Source organism: Mytilus galloprovincialis, chromosome 14 (assembly GCF_965363235.1).
Source record: "Mytilus galloprovincialis chromosome 14, xbMytGall1.hap1.1, whole genome shotgun sequence".
Classification (NCBI taxonomy): Eukaryota; Metazoa; Mollusca; class Bivalvia; order Mytilida; family Mytilidae; genus Mytilus; species Mytilus galloprovincialis.
In genome coordinates this window covers 32,160,131-32,179,466 of record NC_134851.1, presented here as the reverse complement: position 1 = coordinate 32,179,466, position 19,336 = coordinate 32,160,131, and the positions used below count along the sequence as shown (strand labels likewise).

Genomic DNA, 19,336 nt, shown 5'->3' with positions numbered 1-19,336 from the left:
GTTTTGAAGTTTTGTATGACATCTATTTTCACTGAACTAGTACACATTTTGTTTTAGAGTTCAGCTAAAGCTTGCCTGAGGGAGCTGGATTTTCTTTGCTGTGATAAGAAGCATTGGTGTCCTTTGGCTGTTTTCTTCTACTTAATTGTCTCTTTGACACATTCCCCATATCTATTATCAATTTAATATATTCAACATTAAAGTAGATTTTTTTATTCCTACTTGTCGTTTGACTGTCCAAAGTAGGCATTTGCAAAACTCCTAGATGGTCTGTGTCCATGACATAAACATGATAAACTGTAATGCCACTTATTTTCTCCATCATAACAATTGAACATTCAGTAATTTAGAAATATCAGTTAGATTAACAATGTTTTTTGCCATGTTAGAGCATTTTAAAGCTTACTATAGGCTATGGATTTTGCTCATAGTTGAAGGTTGAAAGGTGACCTACAAATTGAATGCACAATATTTGAACTCTGGTGGATATAAATCTCAGTGGCAATCATACCATATCTCATTATAATTATAAGCATTCAATGTAATGATTACTTTTCAGAATCATATTAAGGTACACTCGATAGTGTTCTTTCTTCATTCTCTTTGGTTTTAATATTAAAATGCAATTTTTAGGATAAGTGTTTCTAGTTTCAAATTGTATTTTTTTAAGCGGGTTTTATGTCAGAAATAAACAATGTAAAACGAAATACAACAAATAGCTACAGCTAATTTATTTTCATGGTATTGTCAGAGGCGGATTTAGAGGGGGCCAGCGGCCCCTGGCTTCCCCTTTTTTGGAAAGAAATTTGGTTGATTATATAGGGAATCACTGAAGCATGACTGGAGTGGGCCGGACCCCCTCTTAGGCAGTCAGTGGGCCCCAACTTATGAAAATTTCTGGATCTGCCACTGATTGTGTGATAAAGTGCTTATTAATGTACTGGAAACAAATAAGAAATATCTATTTAAAATCACTCAAACACCATACCAATTGTCTATTTAAACTTTAAAAAAATACTTGTACTTCATTCAGCAATGATCTTTGTCATTTGTTTTTTCAACATTCTACTCCATTAATAACAAAAAAGTCTTTTTAGAAAATCATACAACCAAAATAACAAATGCAATTTATTAAGAAATGAGAGGCATTGACGACCAAGATGATAATTCTATGGATGCTGTAATGTATTATCATACATGTATGACACTACAATGTAGTATGGACATCAATCACAACTATTGGAGTATTGCACAAGTATTGTAAGCACAGTTGGTCAAATGGTGTCTACCGGTACTCTTGTTTCTTTATTTCTTCACTAGTATCTGAAAAGCAAAGTAAATTATGTGGTTATAATCAGACTATACAACATTTTTGGTAATGGATATCATGAAGTGGCTAATTGTTATTACATGTACAATTGTTACAGAAATATTTATATTTTAAGAGTTTTACCCACAATCCTGTACCAAAATGTTCAGGAAATATTATTACAAGTTTATATGTTTGACAAAATTCTCAGAACTATACAACTATACTGGTAATCGTTACTAGTTTACAGGAAACAGACATATGAAAATTATACAAAGTTATTTTCCTATGTGTAACTTTACATTGAAAATCATTGTGTACAAATAATCTTTATTCTATACCAAGTATGGCTAATTTGACAGAGGTACAGAATGAGACTGTTATGAACTATAAATCATATACAAGCAGTGTATGTTCACTTTTAGCACCTGATATAACCTGGGTTTTAAGAGGGTTGTATTGTGTTTGTAGTCCATACAATAACTCTTAAACAGAGAAACATTCCTTTTGTTTTTCAACACATCTATGTCATGCATTTGTTTCAATTTTTCTGTTTTTGTGAATTGTTTTTTTTTTACTCTCGCTTTCTGACGTTCCATTTAAAATATATACTGGTTGTAAAAAAATATTATATTTGATGGAGAATATCTATAAGTGTTAACTTACTTATCTTAATATAAAAAAAAATCAGGATATCAAGCACAACAAAAGGAGGCTATATTTAACTAAAATCTGGGTTTAATCCATTATTATATTTTACTAAACTAACATAACAATAATGTATGTAAGTTAAACAACAAGTGCCCATCCATGGAAGGATAAATATAACAGATGAAAAAAGTAGATTTTTCAACTATAGCTAATAAAGTTAAATTTATACTTAATCAATAATCAACTGATAGAAGCCAATTGAGAATTTCACTAACATTTTCATTGCAATTAACCCCACCCCACATTATAACTTTGGATCTCTAAGTGTCTTCCCTGGTCCCAATATGCATGCATGTATGTTTAAATGGAAAAGCCTTAAAACAATATGTTGTGTATGTGTTACCTGGTAGATTAATTTGACCTGTCACCATCATCAGGACTGTTGTTCTTTTTCTTCCAAGATGAAATACATGCTTTGTATGGCTGCAAAGCCTTTTGCTGAAATATAATTAGCTCAAGTTTAATAAAATGCAATTTGTGTGAGGCCAATGTCTACAAAACTATACATTTGTTTAGAAATTTTACTGAATAAAGTAATTTTGCAAAACTAAGAAACAAGTTCAAGTAGATATGCAAGGTTCAAAAACATTTAGTCTGACTTCATGTATCTGTATCGGAATAAAACCAAAGAAATTATTTTTCTTATTGGTAATTCATGTCGTACCGGTATTAGGGTGCCAAAAAAATATTCTTAAAAAAACCATTGGTACAATATATTCAAGATATATTTCATATGCTAAAAAAAAAAAGTCAAAAAGTGATAAAACATATCATGCATATAGTGTATGACATTTAAAGTTAAGTTTACATATGTCCGAGGAACATGTCAGTAACTGCTAGTAGTCCTTTGTAAATTTTTTCATCGTCATTTTGCTTAGTTTGGTTTGTTTCCTATTCTGACATAGGACTAAATATGACTTCTTTAAACTGAGATTTAATGTGCCTATTGTTTTTGTTTTTCTACAATGGCTAGCTGGATAGGTTGAGATCTTGCAAAACATGTTTAACCCCAACACATTTTTTCGCATGTCCCAAGTCAGGAGCCTCTGGCCTTTGTTAGTCTTGTATGATATTTAATTTTAGTTCATTTATATATTTCGGAGTCTAGAATAACATTCATTATCACCTTGACCCCATGTTACCAGGAGTAGTACACATTTTGTTAAGGTGGCAGCTGAAGCATGCCTCTGTGTGCGTGATTTTCTCAGTGTTTTGTAGATCCATTGGTGGTCTTTGGCTGTTTTCTGCTCTTTGGTCAGGTTGTTGTCTCTTTGACACATTCCCCATTTCCATTCTCAATTTTTTATTAATAATAAAATTACCCAATGACAGTCAGTTATATGTGAGGCCTCTTCGTTCCCCTATATACATTTGTACTAGGTTTGTATTCTCCAGCCATTCAATACAGATAACTGACCTGGAAAAGATATAATATGTCAGTATTTTACTATTTCAGATGCAACTCAATGCAGATACTTTATGCATAGATTACAATGTACATAGATTATAGATAGTTATAATATACTGTATTCTGTTGGTCATATTATTTATTTCATTCTCAATACTAATCAGCCTGTTATGGCAATCAACAATTGTTACAACGGTAAATCTGTATTTATTTAATTGTTAGTTTCATTAAGTGCATTCTAAATTCTAAATGGCATAATCCATATATATAGCATGAGGATAAATTGTCTTATTGTAAGAAGAATTTCATATTCTCTTGCAACGTCCCTTGATGATCTTTGCTGGTTGGACACAGAATCTATAATCTTAAAAATATGCTTTTAAAATATATTTTAAATAATTTAGGAGTTTGACTCATCTGCATAAAGTACAAGAAGGGACTTCCCTTTAAGCATCAATTCTTGGTGCTTACTGCAGATTAGTCATATTAAATATCCTTGTGATTTGCAGTATAACTCAAGAGTCAAATGTTTTGGTAGTTTTGGGTTTTTTTTATATTGAGATTTCAGCTGAGATTACTGTGTTGTCTCAGATTTCATTGATCGATGCATGAGGTAAAATAACTACAAACCTAATACAAACTGTCAAATATTTTATTTTTATGATACTAGTTGTCAGTGGCAGATCCAGAAATTTTCAAAGTGGGGGCCCACTGACTGACCTAAGAGGGGGCCCGCTCCAGTCACGCTTCAATGATTCCCTATATAAGCAACCAATTTTTTTTCTCAAAAAGGGGAGGCCAGGCCCCCCCCCCTAAATCCGCCTCTGGTTGTTATGATTTTGCAAACTAATCCTTGGTTGCATAAAGGTGTACAAAAACAGTAGGTTGTAACAACCAAGGATAAGTTTGCACCCCCCCCCCCCCCCCTTTCTGAGTTATGTGTTAAAAAACTACCTTTTCCCTATCCTATTAAAAGAGACATTCGTAAACATGAACCTTGATAAGTTAATTGTCTAGTTTCCATGCTGTTTAAACGTTTCATTTTACACTGAACCTCACAACTCTGATCAACTCTGGTCAACCACTGCCGCATGTTATCGTCCATATTCCTGAAGTTTTTCCTTCCGGGAACATGTAGTCAAGGTCATTACCTAATTTTAAAACGCCATCTATGAACGAAATCCAAAGACACAAAAATCCAGACGCTATATTCATAATGCGTCTGGGTGATCGAGACTAACCACCTCGTCGTTTTATAAGTACAGAAAATCTTGGAAAGCTCATTTTTAATTGTTTTATTTTTTCTTTAATCGAATATTACAATCGTTACACCATTTTCCAAAGTCATGAATGCTTGGCGCCTTAAACATGATTTTACCCTGTCACATTATGTATATATATCTATATATATATATATATGTGTGTCTGTTCTTATTTAGGAGCCTGTAAACCAGTGGTTGTCATTTATTGCTGTATATCATATTTGTTTTCCGTTCATTGTTTTAGTACATATGTCATTTTTTTTTATTTGTCATTTTGGAGCCTTTTATAGTTGACTGTACGGCATGGGTTTTACTCATTGTTGAAGCCCGTGCGCACGTGGCGACCTAATGTAAATCTGTAAATTTCAGCGTCATTTGGCCTCTTGTAGAGTGTTGTCTCATTGGCAACCATACCATGTATTCATTTTTTTTAAATACCAGTTTATAGGTAGTCAATTGCACCAGAAAAAAACTTAATATGGGGAATTCTATATGTGCATGTACCACATTAGTAGCCTGTAAAAATCTGTATTCTTGCATTTATTGCTATGTATCATAATATTTTTCCGCTGTTGTTGTACATAAGTTGTTTTATATTTGTCATTTTGCCATTTTGAGGCCTTTCATAGCTTACTATATGTGGTGTGGGTTTTGTTCATTTTTGAAGACCGCGTACGTTAACTAATAGTTGTATAATTTTTGTGCATTTGTTCTCTGACCATGTCTCATTGGCAATCATACCGAATCTTCCTATATAAATATACTAGTTAAGCATGTTTTGTAAGGGAAACCCCGAACGATTACACGGTTAAATAACTGGTGAAAAACTTCATGGATTGTAGAGTTAAATCATCTCAGTGAAGTTAGATATGTCGATGTTAATCCAATTGCGTACCATATATCATTAATATAAGGGACCTATAATCATGATAATCAAACTTTAAATCGTGCCAGTAACATAGACGAAAAGTTCCAGTCGATGAACAGTCCACTATGCGGACTGTGGCGACTGGGCCATGTACTCTGCGGCATAGAAATGAGATGTTCTAATATTATTTCAACTGCATACCAAATATTATGACTGAGCAGCTTTATATGGGTCCATCTTTGATTGACAGACATTCCATCACAACTTCAACATTGAAAGTATATATAATATATAAGCAAAAGTTTCAAAATCGACCATGCATTCATATAATATTCACGGATATGAGTTTTGCTAATGCTAATACATCTGCAAGTTTTTGTTAATTAGTATCGTCCTGAATTTCATGAAATATTGTCCAGTGGACGTGAAGCAAACAACTTATATCCATACATTGTTTTTGATATTTAGTCTATTATATCATAACGCAAGAAATCAAAACCATCCAATAGTCATTTTTTTCGGTTTAAATCTAAACGTCATTCTTGTGTTGGTAACAGTTTGACATTATTACATTGAAAAAAAAAACCAACAGTTAATATTGTTTTATAAGTCTCACTATAGGTTATTAGAACAAAATGAGTATGGTTAGATTATTAAATGCATGTGTAAACCTAATATTATATGTAAAACTGAAGTTTCTTTTCAATTTCCTTCATTCTTTTTTAATGCATTAAATGTATGTGTATAGATAATTTGTCAAAGTTGTCCCATTCCTAGAACATGTACTATATTTTTCTATCTTTGAGTGGTTATCAGAAAATCCTAAAACCTTAGAACTTGTTGTTTTAGCATATGTTATTATCTGCATGCCATAACAGATTAATAGCTTTACTTTGCCTTTTTATAACTGAGAAAAAATCTCAACGGCTTAGATCATGCAGGACTGTATCTTACTGATGTAAAGCTTAAAAAAATACAAATCATAATACTAAATTACATCTCTTCGCACCTTTTGATAAAACTGTTGCATATAAATGTTTAACTCAATTGATATGTATTTACTTAGTCGTTGCTAATGATATAAGTGCGAGAACTTTAGACGGTGCATCATTGAACTGAATTGACCTGCGTAGGCGTAGGTACAATAAAGCTGTCATTTCACTTATCAAGCTTTTAACCACATAACGGTAACCAATTCATCATGCATGCTGATTTTGAGCACGCGTCTAATCGTTACAGTCCCTTTAACAAATACCGCTGTTATAAAAGACCTTTAATAGATAATCAGGAGCGTAGCTTACGTTGAGGCAACCGATGCAACTGCCTAAGTAAAAAAAAATCCTTCACTGTATTTTCTTTTAAATGATTATTGCAGCAAACTGGCTACTAAACAATAATGTAGCAACTTGTTATGTCTTGTTGGCGTGGTTATTGATTCATACCCTTTACGAATTATTCAAGACTTATGGGAACATTTGAATTAACTTTCCCTCCTCTACTTGGAAATGCCCTTTACGGTAGTTTTCTGTAATTCAAGTTTGTCAGAGTAAAAGGAAATCGACAACAGATTTATTTTGTCCTACCCCATTGCAAGCGAAAACAGTGAGTAGAATAGATGAGGATGCAACTCACGAGTCACCCGATCAAATCACTTTACCATTGAATTAGGTCAATTAGTTTATTTTGTGTCAGAATAATTTCTAGTATATGAGGGCCTGGGTGAGGTTTTAAGAAAACAGAAAAATCGGTCCTGAAATTAATTTAAATTTGAAAGAATATGGATTTAAAATGGTGCTAACTTATAAAATAAAGGAAAATCAAATTATTGGCGACAATGATTAAAAAATAAATATTTGATAATCCCATTCTAAGCATTCAAACCATCATTTATAACCGTTGACATGTTCCCCTACGACTATGTTCATTGACTTTGGTACTAAACAAAACAAAATATGCATTTACATTTATATATATATATTATAGTGCACAGAAAATAATTTATATGTTGTGGTTCTCAAGTTTTATTCTCGCTATTTTAAATTCATAGTACGTTTTCACAAGCAGGGAATTTAAAATATTTAAAGGAATCACTAATTCCAGAGAAATATGTCTGTTAGTTAATACATAATGTCAGTTTGTATATATATAAAAGAAAATCAACCGAATGCTGTTCATTTATAATGAAGACTTCAGAATAAAGTAAATCTTAGTTATTCCCCGGTTGGCATGTTCATCGTGAATGAAAAAAAAGTTAAAAATCATTCAATATGTAATTTCAAGACCTTCGAAGGAATACACCACCAAAACAAGTGCCGTGCTACACTTTACATATAGCATATGTTTTTATCCTTGTTTATCCTGAAATTCGTTTGTTCAATCCAGCAGTCATTTTGTGGTGATTATCTATAATTCGTTGATTCGTGACCTACGACCAAACATATTATCATCACTAAACTTATTACAAATAAACCTTAATATTTGCGTTTTTTTTCTGTATTGAACATTTTGTACAGGTTTCTTCTATCCACCGAGCAAGGTCATGATATCTTGTGATATGACGTGTGATGTACAGCCAACTATATTAGAGTGTACTACGGCTTGGAAATATATTGGGAGACATTAGGCATTTGAGCTGGCTTTCTGCTGGGAACAGTATGTCAATATACATATGTATGTACATATGTTCCTGCTTTTTGTAACTGCTAGCAAGTCAGGAAACTGACTTTTCATTGGTTGTCTAATGTGATACCTTCACCGTCGTATTTTGTTATTTTTATAGCTTTGAGTATAGATAGTAAGGCATATAATAAACATTATTATGATGAAATAACATTGAACAGCAACTGTCCCCCCCCCCCTGACCCCCTGCCTCGGTATAAACAGAAGGCAAGCTACGCCACTGGATATTTTCAGCTTCCTTTTTTTAATCATTAATTAGAATATTCATTCTTCCGACTTAGGTATCTTGTTATTTAAAAAGATGTCTTTGTTTTAGATTAAATTTCTGTAATAAATAGGATTTTACCGAAAAGCACTAAACTTAAATATTTTGATATACGTAATTCCAGAAACATCTCTTATTATTTATTATATGGGATGTGATATGACTGTTGTTTCTCTACTATCTGATACTATCTAATATTTGAGACCATTCAGGTAAATGGTATTTTTTTTCAATCAGATTTTCAATCTGTTTTGTCTAAAACTACTACATATAAATTCAACATATTTTTATTTAATATATAACATAAAAATATAAAATCAATTTACACTAGTACAAAAACTGTCTGTAATAAAAAAAAAAAAAAAAAAAAAAAAAAAAAAAAAACCCTCTAGATCTAAATAATCGAGGTCCCGAATTTACAGAAATTTAAATCCCGACATCCCGAAATTAGAAAAAATAAATCTTGGATCCCGAAAGGGTCAATCCCGAAATCCCGAGCTTATAAACACCTGATCCCGACGTCCCTAAAAAGTCAAGCCCTCTCCCTCTGCCATGTAATTATCAAAATTTTCCGAGCTTAACTTGAAACACCCGATCCCGACGTCCCTAAAAAGTCCTGCCCTCTCCCTCTGCCATGTAATTATCAAAATTTTCGTGTTTATGCTGCACACAGCAGAATTTGTTTTCTTTCTTGATACTCAACCCAAACAACTCAGACTAAATGATCTCATTAAACATATTGCGGATAGCCATTTAATAAAAAATTAGTATAGAAACTAACTAACTAAAGTTTATTCAGTACAAAATCCAGCACAAAAGGATCATCGCTGAAACACTTGAGCACATATAAAAAAAAAAATTAAAAAAACAAACAAACAAAAATCATGAAACTGTTATTTGAATTATAGAAAAAAGATATCAGTTTTAACGTCGCACAAAGTGCTATAATATATAGATACGATGATGTCTTAAAAACCTTTTTATTAGATTTTATGATGTAAAACGACAAATTCTATGCGTGGATTAAGTTTTTAGACACTATGAACGTTTTATTCGATTTTGATGAAAACAGAGTCTCTGATGAAAAGACAAAGTGTTTTTAGCTTTTACTGAGAGCCTTAGTCTATACTGTGACTGTGTTATAGTAGTCTCAGGTCTATATTGTGAAAGGCGAACTATTTTAGATTTTAATGCTGCAAGCTTGTTATTCTTTTTACCAGTGCGAACGTGAGCGTGAGTGAAGTAATTTATTTTACAACATTTATCTTTAAGAATGAACTATTTTACTATTTTACTACGTAAACATATATAATCCCCCTGTATATATGTCCGGTAACTAGCCTATTAAACGCAACTAAGAATACATACTACAAGCTATACGTGCAACTAGAAAGTGATCCTGTATATATTAGTGGAGGATATAGTGTACATATTATATTCCTACATTCGTGGTGGTGGGTTTTGTTCTACACGCCGTAGCGGTATGGTTGTCCTACAAAGGATGTGAAGATTTAAAAGAAGAAGTTTACCTTATCTCCCTTCCAGAACTATTTATAGGTGGCGCTGTATACAGCATGGATGCTGATTTGTTTTGTGCATACAGAGTATAGTTTCAGTAAATTACATCCACATGGCGCAAAATTATTTAGTAAAGTTGTTTGATTGCCAGAGGGATGTTACATCATATCTCAAAAGGTTAGGACTGAAATGTGGGCAGAGACAGAACAGAACAGAACAGAACATATTTTGGGCTCGCGGGTCTAAAATTATTTTATTTTTTTTTATTTATGAAATATAGGATTTCTCTATATTTTTCTATAAATGAACTTTATCTTATACTTAATAGAAAAATGAAATAAAAAAATGGGGTCACCGTTCATTTACGCTCACAATCTGCCTTCGAAAGGAGCATACATTTTTGTTATAAATGTCCTTTTTTTCTGTTGAACTAAATAGGAGAAATAGCGGCAATATCGAAATAAAAAAATAACTAAATTACAGAAATCGCTAAAATTTTACAATTATTTAGTCTATGTACAGCTTATTCGAAAACAATAAAAAATATAGGTCACCGATGAGTTAAAAAAGATATTTCAATTTTTATGCCAAAAAATGGCATTTTTGCACCAAAGCCGAAAGGGAGATTATTTGAAGCTTTTTCAATGGCATCTACATTTTAAAAGTCTGCTGGGGCCAACACGAATTGATTTTTTGGAATGATTTTTGTACCATATGATAAAGTAACAGCTACTTAAGGTAATCAATAAAATTTGTAATAAAAAATTAATGTTTAATTTTTTTCTGAAAATCTTATACCCGCGAGCCTCCTTAAGGGCCCACAAGGGGCATACAGAGCATACATGAATAAGGAAAAAGAACATTGATTTGCATAGATACATGGATACAAACAATTTTTTTACATACAGTTACAATACAATTACTAACTCATATTCACAAGATTTTACAGCCGAAATTCTGTCGGAAGGCAATATAATCGCTATGCGGATAATTTGGGCAGTTTTTGTTTAAAATTAATTATGTGGGTTCGTGGTCTAGTATTTAAGATCGATGGCAACAGTGCTAAAGGTCCCAGGTTCGATCTTGACTCGGGGCGCTGGAAATTCAGTACCATAAGTAGGGTGATTTTCATCCTCCCACACACATCTCGGGGACCTAGACTGGAATGGGTATCCAACCGTAGTCTAAAATCGGTCATCTTGTCAGTTCGTTAGGTATTTGTGTTTGAACTTACATAATGTAAGACATGGGGAAACTACGCATTGACGTCACTACAGCGTAGAAAAACAGTGTTGAATACGTTTTTTTCTGCACTTTTGAATAAAAAAACATTTCTTAATGTATGTTTTCATACACCTTATCGCTAATCCCGGCTGACCCGGCCGCTTGAACTTTTGACGTCAACAACAATCACTTTTTCATTGTGGTGTCAGATATTTTGCTTTATGAAGTCAAAATTTTATGGGAACCTGTGTGATATCCAGTAATTGCAGACAAATAGCAATAAGGTGTACATGTATTGTTGTTCCCAATTATTGCTAAAAAATGCCAATTTTCTAATGCTCATTTCGATCCTGATTTCCTTTTGTCTAAAAACATTCTAGAACTTCACAAAATACCACTTCCGGCATCCATTGCTTTGTGTACATTGTTAATGTTAATTATCACTGAACTAGTATATACATGTATGTAAGCTTCAAAGCTATGTCTGGCCTCAAATCTATGTCCTTTCAGCAAATCTATGTCCTTTTTAATATTGCGTCATAGACGTTCCAAATATTCATCCTTTACTGTCTTTTTAGTAAAATAAATATGTGCGGTTTCATTTTTGAAGGCGGCATACAATATTAACACATAAGTCATGTAAAGATTTTAACCACATACATGGAGAAATGACTTAATAAAAAAAGTCATAAGACCGTACTTTAAACAATATTATAAATACCAGCGAAATAATTTAGCCAGATTTATTTACTTAACCATAAACTATATTTGAGCCCTTGCACACACATGGAGAACACATACCAACTTAATATTAAATTAAGGGAAATGACTTATATTATTGGAGGTTTCTCAACATCTTAGGAACGAACGAAAATTGCCCTAACTTAACGTTACTTGCCATAACGAGAAAAGAGGCAGAAATAATTTATTTAATAATATTGGACTATCGGCTGTGTTCTTCTTCCTTTTGAAATGTCTTTTATTTAAAAAAGAATATATACATGCTGTATTTTTTAAGACCATTTAGCATGTTTAAAGTCGTAGACATATCATGCATACTGACTTGATATATATATCATATAATATACAATTTATGGTTCAATCAATGACAGTTGGAAATCTTATTTATTGAAAAATTTTGTGAAAGAATATAAAATATTTAGACCAAGGACATTTATAAAAATATGCACCTTTCAACAAGAATACACAAAACTATTACTTTACGATTGGTCGAGTGCTCCTGTATATTTCTGTAACCTTTTCCTAATAGATAATTTTCTTTTAAATAAATAGTGGTGTTCACGACATATTTATCCAAGATACTCTTGAGCATGTAAATGACGCTCATGCATACGCTCATGCGTATCAGCAAGTCGGACTACTTGGACCTAGTGCACCTTAAGACTATCCTGTTCGGTGCTTTATTTTAGGAGACAGTCTATACCTAAACAATCCTCCTTTATTCGTTCCATATTTATAAAGGATGTGTCGATATAATAAAAGAAAAATACTAAACTTGTGTCATATTAATCACTTTTCAATCCGTTATCAAACGCTAATTAATCTTGTCGTGAAATTCATGGAATACTTGCCACTGAACGTTTAACATCAAACAATCAATCAAATACAAACCAGACGCGCCAATTGTTTTTAACATTAACATTACATAACAATGATCTTTTAAAATGGATTAGGCAGATAAATGAAAAGCATATACGACATGTAAACAAACGAAACTCAACGTAAGAATATGTAACATTCAACAATAGAAAACAAATTGGAACACTAATGTTTACCCACAAAAATAAAATTCAAGGTTGCAAAAAGACTAAGAAATTAATAACTGTTGTCTTTAAACACACGGGTATATCGGAAGAAATTTATCGTGGATTTTATTTTTACAAAATTACTACTCCATAACAATACGTTGGAGAGTTTCGTTCGTTCGTAAACTATGATGTTGAGAAACGTTTTATAAAACAAAAAACCTACAATGCCGAACTTATTAGATGGGCATAAATGTGCACATGGTGAAACAAACTGGAAAAAGGGTTTAAAACATTACACAGATTTGAGGCCTTATCTTTTTTAACGGACATAGATTTGCAAATGACGTCACGATTGAAAATCGGACACAGATTTGAGGCCGAATCTTTTTTACGGACATAGATTAGCGATGGACGTCACAATGGGGCATAAATTTGAGAAACAGACACAGATTTGAGGTCGTACACGCGCAGACCTGAGGTTTACATATATATTTATTTAGCAGTCAGGGGACTTACTGAAATAAGTGATTTTTAAATCACTTATTTGAGTAGCAAATTCGAGGTTTTGTCACAAATTGGGATTTTGTAGTTTTTTCAAAATTTTAAACACATAGGTTTAAATAACATCTTTTAATTAGTAAAATTAAAAAATATGAACTTTTTGCTTCTTTTAAGTAGCAAGTTTTATGCCTTTGATGCTATCATTTACCTGAAAATTCTATTTTAGTTGAAAAAATGCTATAATAATGGCTTTACATAATGAACTGATACTTTCTTAAAAGATTTTTGACAGCAGTGGGAGTATTTTTCCTGTGAAGTTCAAGGTTTCATCTTTCAGATTATGTAATAAAATTCTACTGTTCGCGATAAAAATTTCACTGTTCGGGGGTGTTGAAATTAGTGGGGGTTATTAAAAGAATGATACTTAAAGAAGTGATTTTTGGGAAGGAAATTAAGGTCTGATACTTAAACAAGTGATTTTTATGTCATTATCCTAGATTCAGTACAAGGTCATCACCTGAAATGACCTGGTCATCCTAGACAACACAGATGTTGGTTCTGATAAGTTTAGAAACATAATTAGTCCCTGGATCATTAGTATTCTATATTTAAAGCTACACTAATATTAAATCACTTCTTCTAGTAATTTATTTGTACTACTTAAATAGGTGATTATTAAAGAAAGACAACTCTAACTTCCAACCTTTATGGAAATAATGTTACTTGAATCAGTGATTTAGAAAATCACTTGTTTAAGTAAGTCCCCTGACTGTTTAGGGGACATCTGAAGGATGAGGGAATTTCTGGCTGCATTGAAGACCTCAATATGTGATACAAGGGGAAAATATTAATGAATTTAAAAAAATATTATAATCAAACGATTGTGTAATTACAATGAGTAGTTTTTATACGACCACAAAAATTTTAATTTTTCGTCGTATATTGCTATCACGTTGGCGTCGTCTTCGTCGTCGTCCGAATACTTTTAGTTTTCGCACTCTAACTTGAGTAAAAGTGAATAGAAATCGATGAAATTTTGACACAAGGTTTATGACCACAAAAGGAAGGTTGGGATTGATTTTGGGAGTTTTGGTCCCATTATTTTAGGAATTAGGGGCCAAAAAGGGCCCAAATAAGCATTTTCTTGGTTTTTCGCACAATAACTTTAGTATAAGTAAATAGAAATCAGTGAAATTTAAACACAAGGTTTATGACCACAAAAGGAAGGTTGGGATTGATTTTGGGAGTTGAGGTCCCAACAGTTTAGGAATTAGGGGCCAAAAAGGGGCCCAAATAAGCATTATTCTTGGTTTTCGCACCATAATTTACGTATAAGTAAATAGAAATCTATGAAATTTAAACACAAGATTTATGACCATAAAAGGAAGGTTGGGTTTGATTTTGGGAGTTTTGGTCCCAACAGTTTAGGAATAAGGGCCCAAAGGGTCCAAAATTGAACTTTGTTTGATTTCATCAAAAATTGAATAATTGGGGTTCTTTGATATGCTAAATCTAACTGTATATGTAGATTCTTAATTTTTGGTCCCGTTTTCAAATTGGTCTAGATCTACATTAAGGTCCAAAGGGTCAAAAATTAAACTTAGTTTGATTTTGACAAAAATTGAATCCTTGGGGTTCTTTAATATGTTGAATCTAAAAATGTACATGTACTTAGATTTTTTATTATTGGCCCAGTTTTCAAGTTGGTCCAAATCAGGGTCCAAAATTAAACTTTTTTTGATTTCATCAAAAATTGAATAATTGGGGTTCTTTGATATGCCAAATCTAACTGTGTATGTAGATTCTTAATTTTTGGTCCCGTTTTCAAATTGGTCTACATTAAAGTTCACAGGGTCCAAAATTAAACTAAATTTGATTTTAACAAAAATTGAATTCTTATGCTTTTTTGATATGCTGAATCTAAACATGTACTTAGATTTTTGTTTATGGGCCCAGTTTTCAAGTTTGTTCAAATCAGGATCCAAAATTATTATATTAACCCTTTCACCGATTTCTGCCCAGACAGAAGCTACTCTGAGACAACGGCTTCCCTGGCTACTGTTACTCAAGTGGGAGATCTTCATAATAACTGTCAATAAAAACTTGTTTGTAGTTATTTGTGTATTTATTTCATTCACTTACACCATGTTCACAGTTTTATTCATGTTTTAATAATTTTTTCTTCTTAAAATATTCAAATTTTCAAATTTTCGGCATTTTCTAGGTGAAATTCTCAAAATTCTGCTCTTTGACCCCAAATAGAAATTTTTTAACCCAAAACGGCAAAATTTTGAAAATTTTTATGAGGCTGTACAAATTCCTCACACTGAACGATGTCCATTCCAAGTGTTTTGTACTTAAAACGACATTTTATGTCAAAAAAGTATACTAGTTTGGCTTCAATTCTTCCATATTCTTTCAAAAAAAATGTTCCCTCATTTCAAATTCTCGTAAATTCCGTAAATTTCCTCTGATTTTGACACGGTTTTCAACAAACGGAAGCGCCATGTTTACACTTTCATCCGGGTATTCATCAAAGAAAGATAACTCATGTTTGCACTGTTTTAAGCGGGAAACATAAAAGAGGTATTCCGATCCCGGTAAAACGGGACTCATCGTCAGCTGTCTGAAGCGTGAATCCCGGTAAACCGGGACTCATCGGCGAAAGGGTTAAGAATTGTGCAATAGCAAGAAATTTTCAATTGCACAGTATTCAGCAATAGCAAGAAATCTTCAATTGCACAGTATTGTGCAATAGCAAGAAATTTTCAATTGCTCAGTATTGCGCAATAGCAAGAAATCTTCAATTGCACAGTATTGTGCAATAGTAAATATTTTCAATTGCACAGTATTGCGCAATAGCCAGAAATATCTAATTGCACAATATTGTGCAATAGCAAGAAATTTTCAATTGATTGGAGTTATCTTTCTTTGTCCAGAATAGTAATTGAGTCAACTTAAATCATTGTTTTATACAATATACAATGTATATTCACTTTTACTACCAACTGATAAATTAAAACAATCTTTACCATTCAGTGATAACAAGCACCTTTTGTTACATTTTAATATTTTATGATGTATTTAAATGAGTAGTTATTGTTGCAAACTCCATTAGAAATTTGAATTGAGATCAGTTTTGGAAAAAGGGAAAGGGGTGTGTGAAAAAAAGGGGGGGCGGGTTAAATTTTTCTCATTTGCTCAAAGGCAAAAACAAATTTTTAAGTTCATTAGACCACATTCATTCTGTGTCAGAAACCTATGCTGTGTCAACTATTTAATCACAATCCAAATTTAGAGCTGTATCCAGCTTGAATGTTGTGTCCATACTTGCCCCAACCGTTCAGGGTTCAACCTGTGCGGTCGTATAAAGCTGCGCACTGCGGAGCATCTGGTTGAGTTATCAATTTTTAAAATTTTATTACCAATCAACATTATCCAGTCAGTCTTTTTAGGCAAAATTTTTAGAAAATGGGTGAGGGGTACAAAAAATGATTTTACCAGAAGCATGTACATCCCATATCTCTTTTTTCTTTTCAAATTTCTTAGATATGTATTTTCTCAATCATTTATAACAAAGAAGTTAAAAAAATATGCATTTTGTTCTTCAAACACACAAATTTACAAAATCGACAGCATGGTGAATTTGACTCAAAAAGCATCAAAATATGATAAAACTTTCTTATATTAATACCTACCTATGTATAGTAATTTTAATTTAAACTTATTCAGATTCAGTGGTGGATCCAGCCATTTTAAAGGGGGGGGGGGGTTCCCCAACACAGAGTAAAGGGTGGATTCTAACTATATGCTCCCATTCAAATGCATTGATCGGCCAAAAAAAAGGGGGGATTCCAACTTTCGGAACCCCCCCCCCCTGGATCCGCCACTGCAGATTGGTCCTCTTCATCTTAATTGAAAATATGAACAATGATGAAAAAAAGTTTAATTGTGGATTTGGGTGTTTTTTTCATGATAATAGCCCAAAAATAGGTAAAAATTGATGAAAAATGGGAAAATCATGAAAATTTGGTACTTTAAAAGGGCTGTAGCTAAACATTGCTAAAAAAGAAGTGCACCACCATATGATTTATAATGTCTTTACAAGACTTATAAACCCAAAAATCACTCAGAGGTGTGCATCCTTAATTCAATTTAAATATTTTCATAATTTCATTTTATTTCAGCACAATTACACTGTAAGTGGTCAAGTAACATCAAGCCAAGTAAACGTGTGCAATAATCCAAATTTAATTGTACGACAGTCTCCTGATTCATACAGCACACCTGCAGGATCAAATGTATCTACTTTGAAGCAACTCACAGAGTCCCATTGCATAACAACTGAAGAATATGAAGTCAATTATCCTATGGTAAGTTATCAGAGAGTGTTGGCAGTTTCTTAAAACGTTGGAGATTTGTTTGCCTCACCTACTATAGTAGAGGGAATTATGTTTTCTGGATATTTGTTAATTTGTAATCTTTTTATCTATCTATAGTAGAACTTGTAAACATGAGAATTGTATTGAAAGCAAATGTCAAAATTAATGTTCGTCTTATATTTGTAGGTCAGACCCAGACGTGAATTTCTTGACCGTCATTGTACTTAAACAAGTAGGTGCATCATGGGAAGTGTTAACCAGAAAAGAGGTAAAAATTTCTCTGAATTCAGAAATTATTTCCATGATTTTATTAATGCCAAAACTGCACAGCACCAGGTTTCACAATAATTAAAGCTTTTATTCATATTTTCAGTAGTGATTTTATCTTTATTGCAATCAACATATTTAAATACTGTAAACATAATAATAAATGAAGAAATTTATGTCAAGTTTTTATTATTCATGTTATTGTAAAAATGCTACCATATCAATTTTGACACTATAAAAACTTGCATTCTTAATTTCAACTGGTTTATGTGTAAATTGAAGGTCTGTAGTTATCTGAAGGATTACATTGGTAGCAGACAGTTGTATAATCGAAATGACCCTAGTATAGTGTTCTGTAAAAAAGATCCTCTGGGAAAAGTATTTGGAGTTGATAAGTTTACCTTCACAGAAGCAACGTAAGTATTTATCTATAATTGTATACATTATCACTGAACTAGTATACATATTTGTTTAGGGGACAGCTGAAGGACTCCTCAGGATGCTGGAGTTTCTCTTTGCATTGAAGACCCATTGGTGGCGTTCCACTTTGTTGGCTCTATGGGCAAGTTGATGTCTCTTTGACACATTCCCCATTTCAGTCTTCACGACGAGTGGCAGCCCAGGCAGCCCAGGCTGGTAAAATTGCTCTCGGGCCTGTAAAAATCAGACCTGCAGGCCAACAGAATCTAACTAAAAAATTTCAAAAATTGAGCTGCGGGCCTGTAGATTTAGCAGTTCAGCGTGAAGACTGCCATTTCCATTCTCAATTTTATGTATATGTATATAATATGCATGTTCTGTACCATTGAGGCCACATTTAAAAGAATGTCTGTTTCCCCTCCCGCGGGTCTACTCTTTGTAAACAAACCAGGCAGGCAGGTAATTTTTTTTTCCATGGTTTGACTTGTCCACTGGAGGCCACTTATCAGTTGTTAGTGCTCAATTTGAGTGTATTTATTTAGATTATCAATCCTTTTGCTTTCAAGCACTATTCAAAATATGCACATTTAGTGCATAAAACTAATGTAGCATTAAAGTGTATATTTACTACTTTCTGATTTGACAGTTATTAAAGCTTTTATTAATAACATATTTTAAAGTACAGCTATTTTTAGAACCAGGCAGATCTTAAAAAAAGTGATTCATCCAATATTCCAATTCTCAGTTTTTTGT

At 32.6% G+C, this 19,336-nt stretch overlaps 1 protein-coding gene and 1 long non-coding RNA gene across 2 annotated transcripts; one reads left to right on the top strand and one right to left on the bottom strand.

Annotated features, from left to right (window-relative positions):
• Positions 1-1,249: 1,249 nt before the first annotated feature.
• Positions 1,250-4,570, bottom strand: LOC143058978 (uncharacterized). Its single transcript, XR_012973313.1, has 4 exons — positions 4,383-4,570; positions 3,343-3,437; positions 2,364-2,458; positions 1,250-1,323 (listed from the first exon to the last, which is right to left on the bottom strand). It is a non-coding gene; the product is annotated as an uncharacterized LOC143058978 (long non-coding RNA).
• Positions 4,571-9,713: 5,143 nt separating this feature from the next.
• Positions 9,714-18,679, top strand: LOC143059839 (E3 ubiquitin-protein ligase Mdm2-like). Its single transcript, XM_076233409.1, has 4 exons — positions 9,714-10,197; positions 17,702-17,887; positions 18,083-18,164; positions 18,446-18,679. Exons 2-4 carry the CDS (start codon positions 17,868-17,870, stop codon positions 18,581-18,583), a joined length of 240 nt encoding a protein of 79 aa, XP_076089524.1. The 5' UTR covers positions 9,714-10,197; positions 17,702-17,867; the 3' UTR covers positions 18,584-18,679.
• Positions 18,680-19,336: the final 657 nt, after the last annotated feature.